This window comes from Hippoglossus stenolepis, chromosome 21 (assembly GCF_022539355.2).
Source record: "Hippoglossus stenolepis isolate QCI-W04-F060 chromosome 21, HSTE1.2, whole genome shotgun sequence".
NCBI lineage: Eukaryota > Metazoa > Chordata > Actinopteri > Pleuronectiformes > Pleuronectidae > Hippoglossus > Hippoglossus stenolepis.
Genome location: NC_061503.1, coordinates 14,806,890 through 14,824,316, shown reverse-complemented (window position 1 = coordinate 14,824,316; position 17,427 = coordinate 14,806,890). Strand labels below are relative to the sequence as shown.

Genomic DNA, 17,427 nt, shown 5'->3' with positions numbered 1-17,427 from the left:
TCCAACAACCCGAGACCTCAATTATATGGACGCAGCATAATACCCCTCTTTATTTCCATCTACAGCTCAAACGCCCACACGCGTCCTCACGTCGTCCCTCAGGAGGAAATGAACCACACGATGCTCAATGAATCATCATTATTAAGTGTAATTGGGCCAATTTCTCTAAAATGAAAGTCTGCGTCTGATGTAGTTCTCTTCCTGTGTTCTCTCTCCAGTAGGTATTGATTATTCATTAGTTTATGTGTTTTGATAGTAGCCTTCCCTACGATAAATATTGAATAATAATATATAATAACTCTGATGGATGAACTGAGGCAGATTTACATTATTCAGGAGCCTATAGAGATCATAATAAATCACGTTTAATATCGCCAAGAGGACACATTATTCTAAAATCACAACATGGCTCCTGTATTAATATTCATGTTCCAGGAAAAAACCATTTTCATCTTCTCTTTGCACATTTGTCTCACTCGAGCTGCAAGCTGACGTCATCACGCCGCGACGCGCCCTGCCACGTCATCGCCCGGGCGACGGACGATTTCAGTTTGTAAACATTTGGGGGGGGGGGACAACAGCGACGAAAGAAAACATGGATCTAGTGAAGGTGAGTTTGTGGACACTTTGTTTTTTTTTTAAAGTTAAAAGGTTTGGAAAAGAGTGTTTAGCGTTTGTAGCGTGTTTGTTTTTAGCCAGTTAGCATGAAAGCTAAGCCTGAAGATGAGCTAGCCTCAGGTTTTGGCTTCTGTTACATGTTTCTCTCCTGATTCTTCCTGGTTTGTTTTCACTTTAACGCGACTAAACACAGCTCTAGTGTAGCTGTAGGTTTACTGTGTTTATTGCCTCCTAAGAAAAAAAAGCCTGTTTCCAATGACTTCACAGAGACAGAACCACGAGAAGCAGCAGGAACAAGACACAAAGTTAAAGGGGTGTACATCTAGTCTTCCTGGGGTCCTGAACATAAACATACAACACAGAAAGTTAGGGCTCCATGTGTGCAGCAGATAATAGTGGTGATTATTTTGCTACTAAAGAAACACTCAACCGAGGCGACTGTTTTAAGTGTCACAGTACAGCTAAAGTGATGCTATTTGAAATGTGTCTCATTCTGCAGGCAGGTACGTGTGTGTGTGTGTGTGTGTGTGTGTGTGTGTGTGTGTGTGTGTGTGTGTGTGTGTGTGTGTGTGTGTGTGTGTGTGTGTGTGTGTGTGTGTGTGTATGTGTGTGTGTAAATGCATCATGTTTGATTCAGATGTGAAAAACCCATCAACACAAAAATGAGTTCCTGTGTTTCCTCAGGTGCACGGAGCCGGTGGCTACGACTCGGACTTCAGTGACGATGACGTGCAGGGGGAGACCTCAGACAGAGGCCTTAAGAGGTAACGAAGTAACGACGATCGCATTACACGGTTTTACCGTGGAGGGGCAGGCTGATGTTGTGATGAAAGACACAAGTACTTATTCTGGCATCTTTGTGTCCAGTTGTATACAATGAGTAACACGTCTGTCACATTTATTTCTACTTTTGTCAGGAAAAGGGAAGAGGAAATCTTACAGAAGCCGTTCGCGAAAGCTCGTCACTCCAAGGTGGCTCACCGGAGTTTACACACTAATGAGCTGGACAGGTATCGTACACTCAGTCACTTTAAATATCATTTTGTCTTTGATTATAATTCATGTTAAATTATGGCAAAGCTTACTCCTCCTGTCCATCATGTAGCGTGTTGCTCCTCCGGAAATGAGAGTAATCCATATTCAACCAACCGTGTTGTATCTGTGCTGTTCACATTGTGATCATCTGTTCTAGTAATATATAAGAGCTGCCTGTATTTAAATGAAATCATTCAATCAAATTAAACTTGTATTCACAGTCTGTGTGTACATGATGTATGACCACATTGAAAATGAAAAAAAGGACAGTGTTATATTTTTAAGTTTGAAAACTCATCATGATCATAACCACCAAGAGAATATATTTGATTTAAAGCATTAATTTATGGAGGATACCAGAGAGACAAACGTATTTATTAAAAGGCTCAATTTTACTTTAAGTTGAGTCAGTGACAAATCATTTAAAAATGCACCCAGATATTGTCATCCAATAGACCAGACTGACAAATATTGTTATCTATGCTCAGAAGTATACAAAGAAGTTTGTAAAGCATATATGAATCATATAAAAATGAACGGTAAACATTAGAGATAAGAGTCTTTTTCCTGTTTTTCAGAGAGGAGGCCAGGAACAGGAGAGCCCACCTGATATCAATGAATGCTGTATCCTTTTTCTTCCATTTTCAGTTTTTTGTTAAGTTCTATGAAATGATAAAATAGAATGATCACCATCTACAAAATACTTTACAAATACAATAAAGTTTTTGCAGTGTGCAGAAGTTAACATTCATAGAATGACTGACCTTAAGCAGAGGTCACCAGTTTGAGCGACATAAGAAGTTTGTTGGTGACTACATACTTTATTATGGAGGAAAGATGGCTGACCTCAAACGCGATGTGTAAGTACCGTACCTCACAATCAGTCAAGTCATCTCCTGTCTGAAACTAATGAGAATATTAGTAACCGTAACAGATCATTACAAACACATTGTTTTCACCTAATTATATACTTGATGCACCAGCAGTAATTTGATCATAATCAACCTTCTTATGTGCGTATTTGTGATTTTAAGCTTCTTGTTTAACCTTTTTGTTTCCATCAGAGCTAAAGACAAAACAGATCTGGATGTGCTGCGTGAGAATCATCGGTTCCTCTGGAGGGACGAGGACGAGGACGACTTGACATGGTGATCATACATTGTCAAACTATTCATAGAGGCTGCTTTAACATTCAGTCTGCTCCTGGTTATTCCTCTATTCTGCATTAGCATCTGTCAATCATACTTCCGGACTTATTCTGTTCCAGGGAGCAAGAACTCGCCAAGAAGTATTATGACAAGCTGTTTAAAGAGTACTGCATAGCGGATCTCAGCAGATACAAGGAAAATAAGGTGGGACAAATGGAGTAATTGATAACCCTGTTTAAAATGAGAAACCTGGTAGCACAGAGTTATGTTTATTTAAAATGTTTGAATGTAGCAACTTTGAAAAATGGGACATTATCATATCAGTAAAATGTTAAAACAAGAAAGTATAGGACGTTGTAGCTAATTATGTGTCTGTGTAATAATTAGACACACTAATAACAGTATGGCACGTTCAATATAATTACTATATCAATGTAATTAATGTTCTTTTGATACAGTATACAGTGGGTTTTATACATCTGTTGTTGTATCTGTTTGGGACTTTCAGTAACTCTCCTGTGTAAACTGAGCTGTTGGCAGCAGCAGAGAAAAGAAAAAAGCTAAAACGAAGCATCAATTCTCATAAAGTGAAATTAAGTTACCACACTTACAAAATGTAATGAAAGAAAATTATGTCGTGACTTTCGACACTACAGCCGTCCAACACACGACTGCCAGGACTTGGCAGGAGGATCCATTTTGGCAGTGTGCTCCAATATGACACTAATTGCCCCAGTGGTGGTGCCACGAGTTAAGGGTGAAATTTCATCACTCAGACACTAATAGCCACCACAGGTCCATTTTAGATATGAGTGAGGGTTATGATGTGGTTTGGCACTGAGCTCGGTCTCTAGTGACCACATTCAGTGACTCATTGTGACAATATGTTAAACTCCAGGACAATGTGCTTTTGGCTCACTGCACTGCACATGATGCTATACTGAGATATCCTTTAAACTCATGTGATATCTCAGGCTGTGATGTTGACACACTTTTTAATTACTCATGTACATGAAATATATTACTCAGATTGTCCAAAGTTGTGATAGAGGCCACTATAGATAAAAGTAAGAGTCAACAGCTCTGATGCTGTCAGGCCCAGTTGTCTCAAAAGTTAACATGAATACATTTTATTCACTAAATATTCAGATTTTCCTTATTATTTCATATGCAGTGATCAGTTGCATCAGTCTCACAGGTTTAGTGACAGGTCAATTAGGTGTGACAGAGGAATCCACTGGCTGTGACTGTGAAAACTGTGATCTGCATTGTGTGGTTATTTTATCGTGATTTTGTTAACTCATATGGATCTTTTCTTTAATTTGTATCCAACAGTTTGGATTTCGTTGGCGGACTGAGAGTGAAGTCGTCTCTGGCAAAGGTATGACTTTAAATTTTATACTTATAGATTTATATATGTTTTACTCTATGCAGTATTAAATTTACATTCAATAGTTTGTTTTAACTAGAGAAACCCTGAAAACATTATTTTTAAATAGTCACCTTTACGTTTTTAGTATGTAACATGCCGACACTATACAAGTCACACACAAATAATTATTAAAAATTATAGATGATGAGAGATCTTGAAAAAGAATCAATAAAATATGAATCAATTTTAAGAAAATCATTTAGCTTCCTGTTTGGGAGGTTTGCTGTGACATTCAAATGTTGCAGTTTGATGGACATCTGTACTTAAAGCTTATTTTAGCTTGACTTAGGTACATGACGTTTCTACTGCCAACATGCCCACAAAACAGTTCACACCCTTCTCCACTGGATGGCGACAGAGATAAAGAATAAAATAACAGCGAGCGATGAGGAGAAACAACACAGCAGTTCACTGTGCAACACACAGAGGATACAGCTATTTTACAATTATACTCGTTTCACTTCGCTGAAAACCTTTCAAGTGTTTGACCTTTCTGCTGAATATCTTTGTTTATTTGTGGCCTCCTACCTCCGCAGACTATTCACTCCATTTAATAATCGATTCCTCAGATGACTCAAACAAAAGGAGCCTCCCACACACCTAATATTTCGGTTCCCTGTTTATGTCTCACACCCAGAGAAGAAGCTCATGCTACCTTTGCACCTGGACAGTTTGGCCGCGCTGTGATGTTCACAGTCTATTAGTTGTTCATGATCAGTACAACACCTCCTCTCTGTCTGCCGCTTTCTCCGTGTGACAGTGACATATATTTATAGAAGGGGCGATATCATTAACTCGCAGAGGGTGAACCAGCTCGTTGAACTGCCTTGAGCCCCCCCCCCCAGCATCAGTGTCACTCACACACACACACACATTCTTGTCTTTCTATAGGACACTCATTGAGATGATGCATTCACAAGCCCCTGACCCTAACCTTAACTTAAACCTAATTGCAACTGAGTTTTAACCCCCAAACAACCTTTTGACATTGTGGGGACCTTAGACTGGCAAAGTGTATTCCCTGGTCCCGATACACTAACCTTTACCATTGCTTCTAAATACCTAAACAAACGCCCAATTCTAACCATAACACTAAAACAAAGTCATTTGTCGGTGCGTGTCAGAAAATGAAGCCTGGGCAAAATGCCCCCACTTTCCAAAAATGGTCTCACACAATTTTAAAATCATTTTCTCATGTTTACATCAACACACCTTCACCAACATACAGAGAATGTCTGAGAAAGCTGACTAAGCCAATATATTGTTCCAGATTAAGACTGGGTAATCCTGATCTCTGACAGTTCATTCCTGGTGGCAATACTCTACAGGAAGTGGGATTAGATCAGGTCAGAGTCGCTTCACTTCAGCTGTCACATCTGTGATTTCTGTACATTGATGATTCCTGGAGAAACACCTCTTAAGCACTATTTAGGGCTTAGGCCACCGAACACCCTGAACAATCAATGCTAATTTACTTTTGTGAGGTTGATCCAATGTTCTCATTCAGAGGAGGAGACATCACTTGTGAAAACTGAAAGTTAAAAGTGATTCTGCTTCTACTTAAAGAACAGATTCAAGATTACTTGAGTTTGATTTGATTTTGAGGCTGAGAAAGATGAATCTTTAAATTAGAGGCACTTTCCTGCAAAATCTGCACAAACTGTCGATGAATAATCACAGAGAAATCTTGTTGTGTTGTTTAGTTCCACCTGCATTACACCACATTGCCAGTCCAGCCTCGGGTGTAGTGTTTGTTAGATGGCCAGACTTCTGCTTAAATTAGACAGCACCGAACTTCTCCTAATTAAACTGATCCTGCAGCTCCTTTTAAGAGACACCGCTCCTCCAGTCTGCCACGGACACCTTTTTGGAAATCATCCTCTTAGCATTTCCTGCTCTCTGCGCGCTTCAGGTCATGTTGGTATTAGGTAATGCTGACTACTCTTCACCCAATCAGGGGGATTACAGAGAGCACTGACCTTTCTTTCCATGGCCGCAGTGTGATATGGGATGTAGGGGTGTGCGGTGGCAAAAGTTTCGCTTCTGTCTTCTTTCGTTTTCTTCTTCGGTGGACAGATTATGGTCTTGAACCAAGAACACAAGAGCAGAGTCACATTATCCTTTCCCTGGAGTCCTAGGATCTCTACAGCTTAAGGAATTCTTTTACTTCATTCTCATCCTCACCCCTTTTTGTCTTGTCTACAAACATAAGTAACTCTCACTTGAATTCTTCCACTTGTGCACGAGGAAAGACCAGAAAGATCTGCTATAATCAGACCTTAAAGGTGCCTGGTGGGAATCCTTCATTATTCTGCCAGCTTTCAGTTAGTTGCTAGTGTTCTTCTTCCTCATCTTCAAAACTGCCACCAAAAGCCAATCAGTGGAATAGCGTGAAATCAAGCAGCATCACATGGTTTGGAACGAAGTCACCTAGGCACTTCTCTCCAATGTCACGTTTTTCCTGCTGGGTTTCCCCTTCTGGTATAAATTGAGCTGTCAGGAGGAGGTCAAAGGCCAAAGGTAGTGGAGGCTAGGCTTGTGTTTGGAGGGCCTCCTGTCAGAGTCAGTGGAGTATCAAAGGTCTTTGCTTATATAACTCTCCTGTCCCTTAAAAAAGGGATGTTACACGCCTGTCGCCACATGCTCACTTACAGTGCAGGAGTCAGGTTTGTCTGACCTCTGCTGCCTCTGTGTAACTAACACGGTGAGCTGGGGACTTAAAGCTATCACAGGGACACGCTGATCTCGGGCTTTGTTACATTTTCTGCATTGTTAGAGTTTGGGACAGCGACGTTACCCACTTGAGTTTCTAGCCGTCTAATTCCACCTTCGCTCTACCATAGGACTCATTTGTCAGGATTATATAGAGCGTTTAGTCAACTAACAAATGACTGAGTTCAAATATTTTCACATCGTGTTACATCCTGGCAGTTTCCCTTCACGTTTTGTTTTAAGTAAAAGGAAAGCGAGAGGCAACCGTTCATTTGGTTTGAATGGCTTTCAACCTCTGCAGGGTTTGTACTGTGTAAGAATATCCTGCTGGGCTCTGTTTTGACATCAACTTCAGCTATAACAACACGTGTAAGTAAGTGAGAGTATTTTGAGTGTAAAGGCGCCTACAGACTGTGAGATCTCAGCAATTTACAGGTTTATTGTGAGTCACACTGTGGCCCCCGTACACACCCGGTGTTAACATGTGGCCCCACGTGTGTCTCGTGATCTCAGATCGTATCTCACCTCCCTGCTCTATACAAACAAACACGTACGTCATTTGCTGTTCACGAAGACCCAAGTTACGTTGTTTTTAACCAGTCTGTGTACACAAGTGTGTCCAATGTCACCTTGTGTGTGAGTGTGTGTCGGCACGAGCAAGCGAAAGAGAGAGAGGAGTCAGGAGAGTCTGAGTGAAGAAAGATTTGACCAATTTAAGTCATGGATCTGATAAACCTCTGTATACTGTACTCTGATGGACACCTGCTGTGGAACACCTTTTTGGAAACATGGCCAAATATACCCACATTTCTTTCACGTTGGTCATGGAAAACCCCAAATCGCACAATCTATCGCCGCCTACATATGTGAAAGCTCATTAGTCCACAGCCTGCAAAGCTTTCAGACTCTATCAAAGCAATTTCAAGTGTCTCTGTATTATTAGTATTTCTCAGTGCTAAATAGATGCAGAGACACTGTGTAAAGCATAATCTCGGTGGCATGCAGTGCTCTTTCGTCTGCTGAGCTCACAGGATGCTGCAGGGTAAATAAAAGTTGTAAAATAAAATGAGTGTGGAGCTCCAGGTCAGCCGTCTGGACTGCTCGTCAATGTGAAGGACAGACATAAAAAGGCAGAGTCGGATCCCGAGTCAGGGGTGGGACTGTGTGGTCGGAGAAGCAGCCCTTCGGTTGCCATTTACATTCCCACCATTTGAAAAGTTTGCCCGGGGGCAGCGAGTGTTAATCTACCCACAGGCCGAGAATTAATTAAAGTTGCTCGACCTCTAGAGGGAGTGCAGGAAGGGGGGTGGTGATTGGCGGCGAAGCAGCACTGAATACTCAAGATCAGTAACTATAACATGGAGGAAGCTGCCTGACAGACCTCAACGTCAGGATATAAACACATTTTTTTGGGTGCAGGGTAAAGTCTATTATTTGGGCCACCTAGTTAAAGTACACGAGGCCGGCACTGATCACTTGTATTGATCAATCTCCACCTTAGAGCAGAGCCTCGTCGTTTTATACACTAGCTTTGTGACAGGAAGCCATTCTTAAAAGGAATAGTTCAAAACTTTTAGGAATAAACTTGTTTGCTCTCTTCCTGAATGTTCGATTACCCAGTAAGCTTTTATTATTTTATTATTTTCTCAAAGACAGACCTGGTTTCTTAATATTCTGTTTATTTGTGAACTTTATTCAGGTGAAGTGAATGTTATTCATGCAGCCATCTGTCCTGCGGTGTGTCCCTCCTGATCTCAGGCTGCTGACCGGGGAGCATTAGTAACCATTGACGCAGGAGGACAGGAGTTCCCTCCCTTAACAGGGTTACTCGGCCAGGACGGTGCCAGCTCTTTTCATGGAGCACGTGGGGCTCACCTGATGTGTGAGGATACCCTTGTACTTGTCAACAAAAAAACCGTAGCAGGACTTTCAACAGACAGAAAAAAGCTTTTTGTGCGGCGCTATTTTGAAAGTTTGCCTTCTGACACAAGAGTGACTCAAAATGTCCCTTTTATCTTTCATGCATGAAACTGTGGAGCTCAGGGGCAGAAAACTATCAGAAATAAGCAAAGAATTCTTTTCTGACCTTGATTATGTTTAGTTTCTGACATTCATTTCATCTAAGACGTTGCCTAGTAACAGACTTCCATTGACTTGGCTCTGCCAGTGTAGCTGGAGGGTCAGACACATTCCCTCTCTCTGTGTTGTAACCTTCACATACATCATATTCTTTTATATTTAAAACTGACTGTCTCTCTGCAGCAGCAGCAGCAGCAGCAAGGGTATTCAGTCCCGTGTTCAAGGGCGCTCGGTTTTATGTAGGCAATGCACAAGCTTTTACCTCCTTTCATTACAGATAAAAGCTAGTGTAGACAGAGTGAATGTATTTGATTGATTTGTGTGTGTGTGTGAGCGAGAGAGGGACAGAGGGAGTAAGACGTCATGGGAGAACTCTAGTGTCATTGTTATTGATGTCACTGATGATGACGGAGACGGTACAGGATTCTCTCAGGTGTCTGAGCTGCAGTCACACTTCATGCGTCACACTAGCACGTAGTTTGGAAGGTGGCCCCGTTCCAAGGCAAACCCAGGTACTAGGTCTTAAAGGACTTAAAGGGATATGCTGGTATTTTCGATTGACCTGTACCGATGATGAATTAAGTGTTTGTTTTTTTTAAATGTGGGAAGGTGAACACACAACAAACAACTTCATTTGGAGTTATAAATTTAAGCCATTGCTCAATTTCTTAATTATATTATTCACCCATGCTGTAGGTGTGACTCAATCGGGAAAACTCCTTCTTAAATTGTTTAGCAGCCATTTACTTTGAAATACAGATAGTCATATGGTCATGGTAAAAGTCAGTGGTTATGTATCGGGCAATAGAAATTAAATTGAAATCTTAAATGTGTCTAGTGGTGACTGTTGCCGTCGCTATTTGTTTTAGACTATTTCAACTGTTGAATGAATTGTTTGATTAGAGCATCAGGCCCTGCCGAATAAACCCAGTCAACCTCAACCACAAACCTTTATCTAATACGGCACGTGACGGGGAAGTCTGCCTCATGGCCCAAGTGGCCCAGAGCCACGGCAGCTGGCGTCACCTCGCCCGGATATTTACAGAGTCTCGATCTTAGGCAGGTGAGGGCCAGCATCACTTTCCCTTTTGTTCCTCTGCCAAGAGCGGACTGCTCTGACGCACTCGCTCCCTCTGCTACAATCTGGAGGAACCCCGGACACCAGATCAATTCCACCGTAAGCTCCTCTTGGGATAATAGGCAGGCTGCGCAATGGCTGGATGGAGACATGAGGAGATGAGTGGAGGTGCAGAAAGGGAGATGAGTGGGAGCAGTGGCATGAAGCCGAAGGGGTGGGGGTTGAGGGACAGCTGTGGGGTTTGGAAATCGCCTGAAGGAAACTTAAGTATTTGGAGATTTACAGAATGAATTTCAATCCTGAAATAAAACATTTGGTTTAGAAACGTTATTTTAGGTGGTTATTCTTTCTTGCACACAAGAATATTTGTACATATCACTGGTTTTCTTAATTTTTTACTTCTTACTAAAGTTTAATCAACATGGAGTATGTGTTTTTATGATTAAAGTACATGTTCTTGCTGGTTTTGCAGGTCAGTTCCAGTGTGGAAACAAACGCTGCGAGAAGCAGGAAGGCCTGAAAAGCTGGGAGGTGAATTTTGCTTATGTGGAACACAGCGAGAAGAGGAACGCATTGGTCAAACTCAGTAAGCTAAAAAAAATTAAATTACTCCAATTCTCTCTGGTCGTTCCCTGGTGAAAGTTGTGTTTGTCTTCATGTATATAAGCGTGTGAGCGTGTGAGCGGTTTTGGCCTGATGGGGTTTCCTGTCTAAGAACCGGCTCATAATAATCCTCCTTCAGGTATCATACTGCAGAAAATCCTGTTAGAATAATTACCGTAATTGGAAGACCCACCAGTCATACTCAACTCAGTCGAGCAGGAAATGACAAGCTCTTTTCACAAACTAGTGCAACAGGTCACATCCAGACATGTTGTTTCTCCTCATTAACAACAAAATATTCACAGCTTGCACTAATCCTTAATCCCATGTTTTGACAGTAATGAAACGTGACCTGGCAACCCGAGAGCATGAAGGTGGTTTGGTGCAGAAGAAAAAATGAAATGAATTAGGAAGATGTTGTGATGATTTCATGAATATGAGTTAATGCATAACATCTAAAAAATATATTTAAATCTTACCTTTGTATCCACAAGCAGTAGAACAACAGTAGAATAGAAATGGTGTTCATCTGACAGGGAAACAGGAGTTCCTCAGGGTTCTTTCCTGGGTCCTTTTTATTTATTGGCTTATTGATTTATTACAGTTCACACCCATTTATATTGTATAGCAGGATAAATTGAAAGTAAAACTCTGGTTTATAGGTATATAATAAAAAAAGTAATTAAAAAAATTATACAATATGCATCAAAGTACGTTAAATACATCAACCCTGATTGGTTTTTATGTAACGTATCTGGCTTAACCAGCGAGTCGGGTGTAATATTTCTCCTCACAGTGACTAGCAACAAGCTGGTAAAGACGTGTGCTTCAACTCACCTGAGTTCCAAGACTCCATGAAGGATGTCACCCTCTCGATCTCAGTTGAATTTCTAATAAAAGAGCATCTTGTTAGCGTCGACACATGGAACAATTACCATTTTTTTACATATCAAGAAATGTTCATTTCAGTGACCTACTCTGACTGTAGCTTAAGCCTCACATCCTTGTTCACCAACATTACAATTAAGCTGTTGAAAGTGCTAAGAATTAATGCTACAGCTCCCTGATAATGGCTGCAATAATTATAATAATGATAATAATGTTGGCAGTTATAAAATATTGGAACCATTTCTTCAACCACTGCCAAAGAGGAGCTGGTAATGATGATTCTGTGTTTCTCTTCAAGGACTCTGCCCCGAATGCTCTTTCAAACTCAACTACCATCACAAGTAAGACAACCCACCTTTTACCCTTGATGCATTTCTACATGAAAAATGTAGGCCCCTTTGCCCGGGATGAGTGATTTTAAAGATTGTGGAAAGTGTGCACTCATCTGCTCAAAGTGGGGCAGGTCTCCACGGACAGAGTCAGCACACAGCATTTTGCAGCATGCGAGGAATTTAGAATTCAAACCACGATTCACGTCTCATGTCATGAGTATCATGATTTTTTATGATAACTGCATCTGTGGCTCGAGGCAATGTGTTTTCTGCTTGTCAGGCCGTGTGTCTGTTACCTTTGGAACATGATATCTCAGGAGCGGCTTGAGGGAATTCCTTCAAAGTTGGCACAAAGGTTCAGTTGAACTCAAGGATGAAGTGGTTAGATTGTCATGTTTGAAGGTTAAGAGTCAAGGTCCCGGTGACACACCAGTTAAGTCTCTAATACACATATTATATACTAAATGTATTACATTACTGCAACTTGACCCAACGGTAGTACTCTCACAATGTTTTGATTTTCATGAGTGGAAACTGGACACAGCTCTATGTTATAATTGAGCTTGTGCTGGATAGAGTGGGAGTATGAAGTGAAATGACTCAGAAACATCCAGCGCTGCCGTTTATTTTAACTGGTCTTTTATGTTCCAGCAGACTTCATATCAAAAGCCAGAGAAAGTCTTAACGCTTCAGCCAAGATTTGTTCACACAACCCTGAAAGTGCCTTTGGCTGCGAGAGGTTTCACGTTGTATTTGTAGAAGTGGCTGCTTTATGTTTTTGAATACAGTTTGGCCAACTTGTGATTCTACTTGTAGGAGGAAAGAAGTGAAAGCAAAGACAAAGACGGAACGTTTATCAGAGGAGAACCAGGAGCCGCCGCTGAAGAAGAGTAGGAAGAGGAAGAGGTCGTCTTCACATTCCAAGAAGCACAAAACCAAGAGGCGAAGAGGTAAGACTCCTCTCAAACTGCCCCATAACTATGGCTGTGATCTTGTTAGAGGGGAAGAGTCAAAGGGAGCAGCCATGTTTACTTTTTGTTCTTGATGTTTCTTTTTTTTTTTATTCCACTTTTGTACATATCCTTCTGTTTCTTTGCAGATCGCTCTGCCTCTTCCAGTAGCTCAGAGGAGTCAAAGAACTCGGACAAAGGTAACACACACACACACACACACACACAAACACACACACACGTGGGTACCTCCCCCATTTCAAAATACACACATTGCATAGTTTATGATCGTCTCCCTGGCGCCCTGCAGGTCATGACCTTCCAATCCAGTCAGATTATTCTGCTCTGCTCTCCTTCTCCTCATTCCTCAACCATAACTGTTTTCATGTCTTTTTGCCCTTCACTGGGAGCCCCCCGTCCCTGTTCTTGTTCTGTTTATTCCAAAGTCTGTGTGGGAAGGTGAAGATACAAAACAAACTTTCTCAGTCCAGAGGTTATGTCATTGAGTTCAACGTGCATTGGAATCCATAAACAAACACCCTCGTTTTCTTTCTCTTTCTTTATCACAGTCCCATTTATGTGAAGCAGTTGCTGAAGGTTGATTTTGATTAGATGTTGGAATCCTAGAATTCCATGCAGTTTGTGAGCGAAGGTTTAGGTTATGGAGGCATTTTGACTCCTGGAATCTGAAGGCTAGGGTTTCATCTGGTGCGGCCGGCAGAGCTCCTATAATTAAACTGTTAAGGGGCAAAACTATGCTGCTGGGCCCCTATTGACCCTCCTTCTCTGGCCCTAACTGTATTGTGTATGTGCACTGGTGTCTTCAAGTTTAACTAAATATGGACACATTTTGTAATTGGCACCTTTTAGGACATTATAAACTTAAGACTGACTAAAACACAGAGCCATATGATGAGGTACTAGTGTAAACCAACTCAACACGGTGAACCAAGGGTGTTTTGGCTCCAGGATATGTATGGCCTCAAGTCAGTTGCCCACTTTCATCTGTGTGTATTTCATGTGATCTATAATTTAGGCTGTATATTTGTCTCTTTCATCAAAACATCAAATTCAATTCTTCATAATTCAACTGAAAGACAAGCGGTCAATTTCCCTTTGATTCTTAGAACTAAGAAAATACACGTGTGTAGTTCTTGAAACATTAGATTTGTCCAACAACACTGTAGACTGAACATGCACTGATTTGCCAAACATAAATCCGTTCAAGCTGATTCATCTGTCAATTGGCTGTTTCCCGATGAACAAGATGTTAAACCTCATGACCAAGGGTCACTGGTTGACCTAATTTTCCCCAGACGTCCGACTGACGCCCTCTGAAACTCTCCTCCTAGACTCTGAAGCTGAGGACGGGGACCAATCGGAGGCTGTCCACTGGCGAGGACCCGCCCCTGCGGTGGAGGAAAAGTCAAGGTGAGGTTAACAGCTAATGTTCATATAGGGTCATACCCAGTAAGCCCCTGTAAGACCATCAAAGACGGTCTTTAACACTTAGCACACATTGCTTACTGACCTTCATGCAGAGTGTAGACCACTTAGATACCCCACACAGAGCCGTCCTGGACCTGAATGGATGTTAATGTCACCCATGCTGACATTTCGATATCTGATCAGAGATATTACTGCAAAGAGAGAGAGAGACAGTGTTAACTCCAGCATATCTACTACCCGAGCAAATCCCTGAGCTCAAGACAAAACTGGATAAAAATGACTCGAGCACAGAAAGAGTCGTGTTCTGTAATTCATTCAATGATAATTGTGTTTGAGTTGAATTTCACGTTACAGTCACAAACGCAACCATCATGGGGAACATTAAAAAATGCTCCACATTCATAGCTACTCAACAGAATATGGTTCTTGTTAGTTTGTGTTCTGTATCAGTGTTTATTCATCTCCAGGCTGAATAAAATGTACCAAACCTAGTCAGAGGCCACCCGAAGAAAGATCGTACAGTCTGTGTCGTCGGCAGAAACTAACATCTCTGTGATTTTGTTTATCTGTTCAGGGAGGAGGAGTTTGACGAGTACTTTGAAGACATGTTTCTTTGACTCGGCTGGTATCGGCGGCCGCCCTGCTGTGACTACACTTCCTCCTGCACCCTGCTCTGTTCCCCCGTGTCTGCGAGTAGCTTTATTTGGCTCCATGTTTCAATACTGCTGCAGAAATAAACACAATGTTTACACTGTGCCTGCCAGTCTTTGATTTGCCTGTCTGATAAGATAACACGATTTTCTTTAATGTCCCAATCCTGCAGTTTCACAGAAGATAAAATCACACAAATGTTGTGTCACACGGCGTCTGTACACATATACAAATACAAGTTTGTTGAAAGCATATATGCATACTCACCTGTTAACAATAGCAGCACAATGCATGGCCCCCATGACCAACAGGAACCTGAAAGACGGGCGTTTGTTTTCACCCTCATCACTTTGTACCAGACGAGCAATCTGTGTCTTTAGCTGCACTTTCAACTTACTGTAAGATGACATAATAACATGAACTCCATAGGCCATAATTCGACATAAAACAAATACATCCACAAGCAGAGACTTGGTTCCTCCAGCTCAGTGTCCGATCAATACACTGACGTACGAGGAGCAGACCCCTGTGGACAACCACCGGCCCCAGGTGGCCCGCTGCCTTCAGGTCCAACACCTCAGGCTTCCTCACATTTAGAACAAGACGGTTAGAGTCACACCACAGAACAAGTCTCTTTATTTCTGAGCTGATGGACTTCTGTCTCTGTGCATCAGGCCCAGGATCATCTTGGCCTGTGTCACCTGGTAATAACTCGGTTGTCAGGGTGGATTCTTGTACTAGGCGACAGCCCTGAGGGACACCAGTACTGATTGACGTGGGCTTTGAGAGGGTAGTGTCGACCCGAACATCCTGAGTGTGACGTTAAAGAGGAATATTATCATTTTAAAATAAAACAGGTTTATGCTCATGGGTTTCATGGGTTGTAACGATGCATCGACTTCCTGCTCAAGAATCGACACGAGGTTTGTCTCTGTACATGTTATTTTAGGCACAGGTGTAATTATTGATTTCTTCCAGAGGGTGGGGATGGTGTGCAAGTCCACAGGTTTTCTTTTTTTTTTGGGAAGATGGGTCGCCATGGTGATGTCAGCTCCTCTGCACATGTTTTGAGGAGAATATGAAGAGATGCCATCTGGCTCTGCAGGCTCTTGGTGCGGGTGTGCTTAAAAAGTGATTGGAACCATTTAAGGGTCGAGTGCCAAACAAGAAATCCTGGTCAGAATGAGAGATTGTCTCTTAAAAATCTCTGCTTTTCAGGAGAGAAGTCCTGGAATTCAAAACTCAGTTAATAGATTTGCTTTTTACAGGTCATCAGGGACGGGTTTTTTAAACTGCAGTCATATAAGCCTGCCTTTACAGTGTCCCACAGAGTTTTGGGTTCGTTGCAGAAAAGTTTAGTTTGGTAATCTCCTTATGTCTCCTCCTTGCAGCTCTAAGCCTGTGGTTAAGCTCTGCAATTTTCACTTTCTTTTTTGACATTGATGCACTCTTAAGTCACGTAAGTTTTGTTGTAAGGGTGCACGATTATTTTCTTTCTGAGGAATCACGTTGTCCACACAAAACTGTAAATCAACAGTAACTATCAGACTCTACATCCTCTACTCATCTGTCACTAATTCAAACCTTTACAGTCTTGGTTTCTTGTTTGCTGAACTTAAAGGGATCATATGTTTGTGATCATCTCTGTTTCAATGCTGCCACCTCAAAATGAATGAAAACTGTTCAGTTCAGGCATCATGGTTTTGTGTGTCTGAATTAAGGGGACAGACACTCCAATACCCTCTTTAACTCAATCTGCTGTTTATCATAGAGCTGGTATAGTTTTTTTCCAGAGTTGTGCTGGATCTCGCGACAGAGTATTAGAGCCACATCGAAGAAATAAAAGAATAAATTTGTAATGTGGCTCAAGGGGGAAGTCATAAAAAAAAAGTCACAACATTACGAGAAGAAAATGGTCATTAAATGAGAGAAGACAAAATATTACCAGAATGTGACACGACTTTACTCTCGTAATGTTACAACTTTATGCTCATGATATTACAACTTTGTTCTCATATTACAACTTTATTCTTGTAAAGTTATGACTTTGACCACTGATTATTTCTTTCATCAAATGGGCCCTAATACTCCTTCCTATAATCAAAGTAAGAAAGAAATACTTATCTAACACGACCTTGATACCAAGAGTCAAACACAAGGATTAGCCTGTTATGTCCCTGAACAAGGACGGACCGAAGCGCCGCCTCGACTTCAGACTTGCGGGGGGGGAACTGTGAGGATGCTGGGAGATTATGGACCTTGGCTTAAATAAAGACCATTAACGTTCCACTTAACTGCTCTGTCTGTCTCATTCAAACTTTCTTCTCTGCTTTCTCGGGAGAGGTCAGGTGCGATGTGATTGGCGACAACATAAGCTAACAGGTGGTTAAGTGAAAAATGGCTCAATGAGCAGAACAGCTTGTTATTTTGGAGCGTAGGCGTAGATATGGTT

General features: G+C 41.6%; 1 protein-coding gene across 1 annotated transcript; it reads left to right on the top strand.

The window, feature by feature from the left end:
- The first annotated feature begins 504 nt into the window (after positions 1-504).
- fra10ac1 (FRA10A associated CGG repeat 1) lies at positions 505-15,080 on the top strand. Its single transcript, XM_035146372.2, has 14 exons — positions 505-610; positions 1,303-1,382; positions 1,536-1,628; positions 2,232-2,277; positions 2,437-2,513; positions 2,718-2,801; positions 2,921-3,005; positions 4,137-4,182; positions 10,575-10,688; positions 11,892-11,934; positions 12,742-12,875; positions 13,025-13,075; positions 14,228-14,306; positions 14,899-15,080. Exons 1-14 carry the CDS (start codon positions 596-598, stop codon positions 14,939-14,941), a joined length of 990 nt encoding a protein of 329 aa, XP_035002263.2. The 5' UTR covers positions 505-595; the 3' UTR covers positions 14,942-15,080.
- The last annotated feature ends 2,347 nt before the right edge of the window (positions 15,081-17,427 follow it).

Coding starts and splice junctions, on each gene's coding strand:
- fra10ac1 (XM_035146372.2), top strand. Junction 3,006..4,136: donor GCAGATACAAGGAAAATAAG/GTGGGACAAATG, acceptor TGTATCCAACAG/TTTGGATTTCGTTGGCGGAC. Junction 4,183..10,574: donor TGAAGTCGTCTCTGGCAAAG/GTATGACTTTAA, acceptor CTGGTTTTGCAG/GTCAGTTCCAGTGTGGAAAC.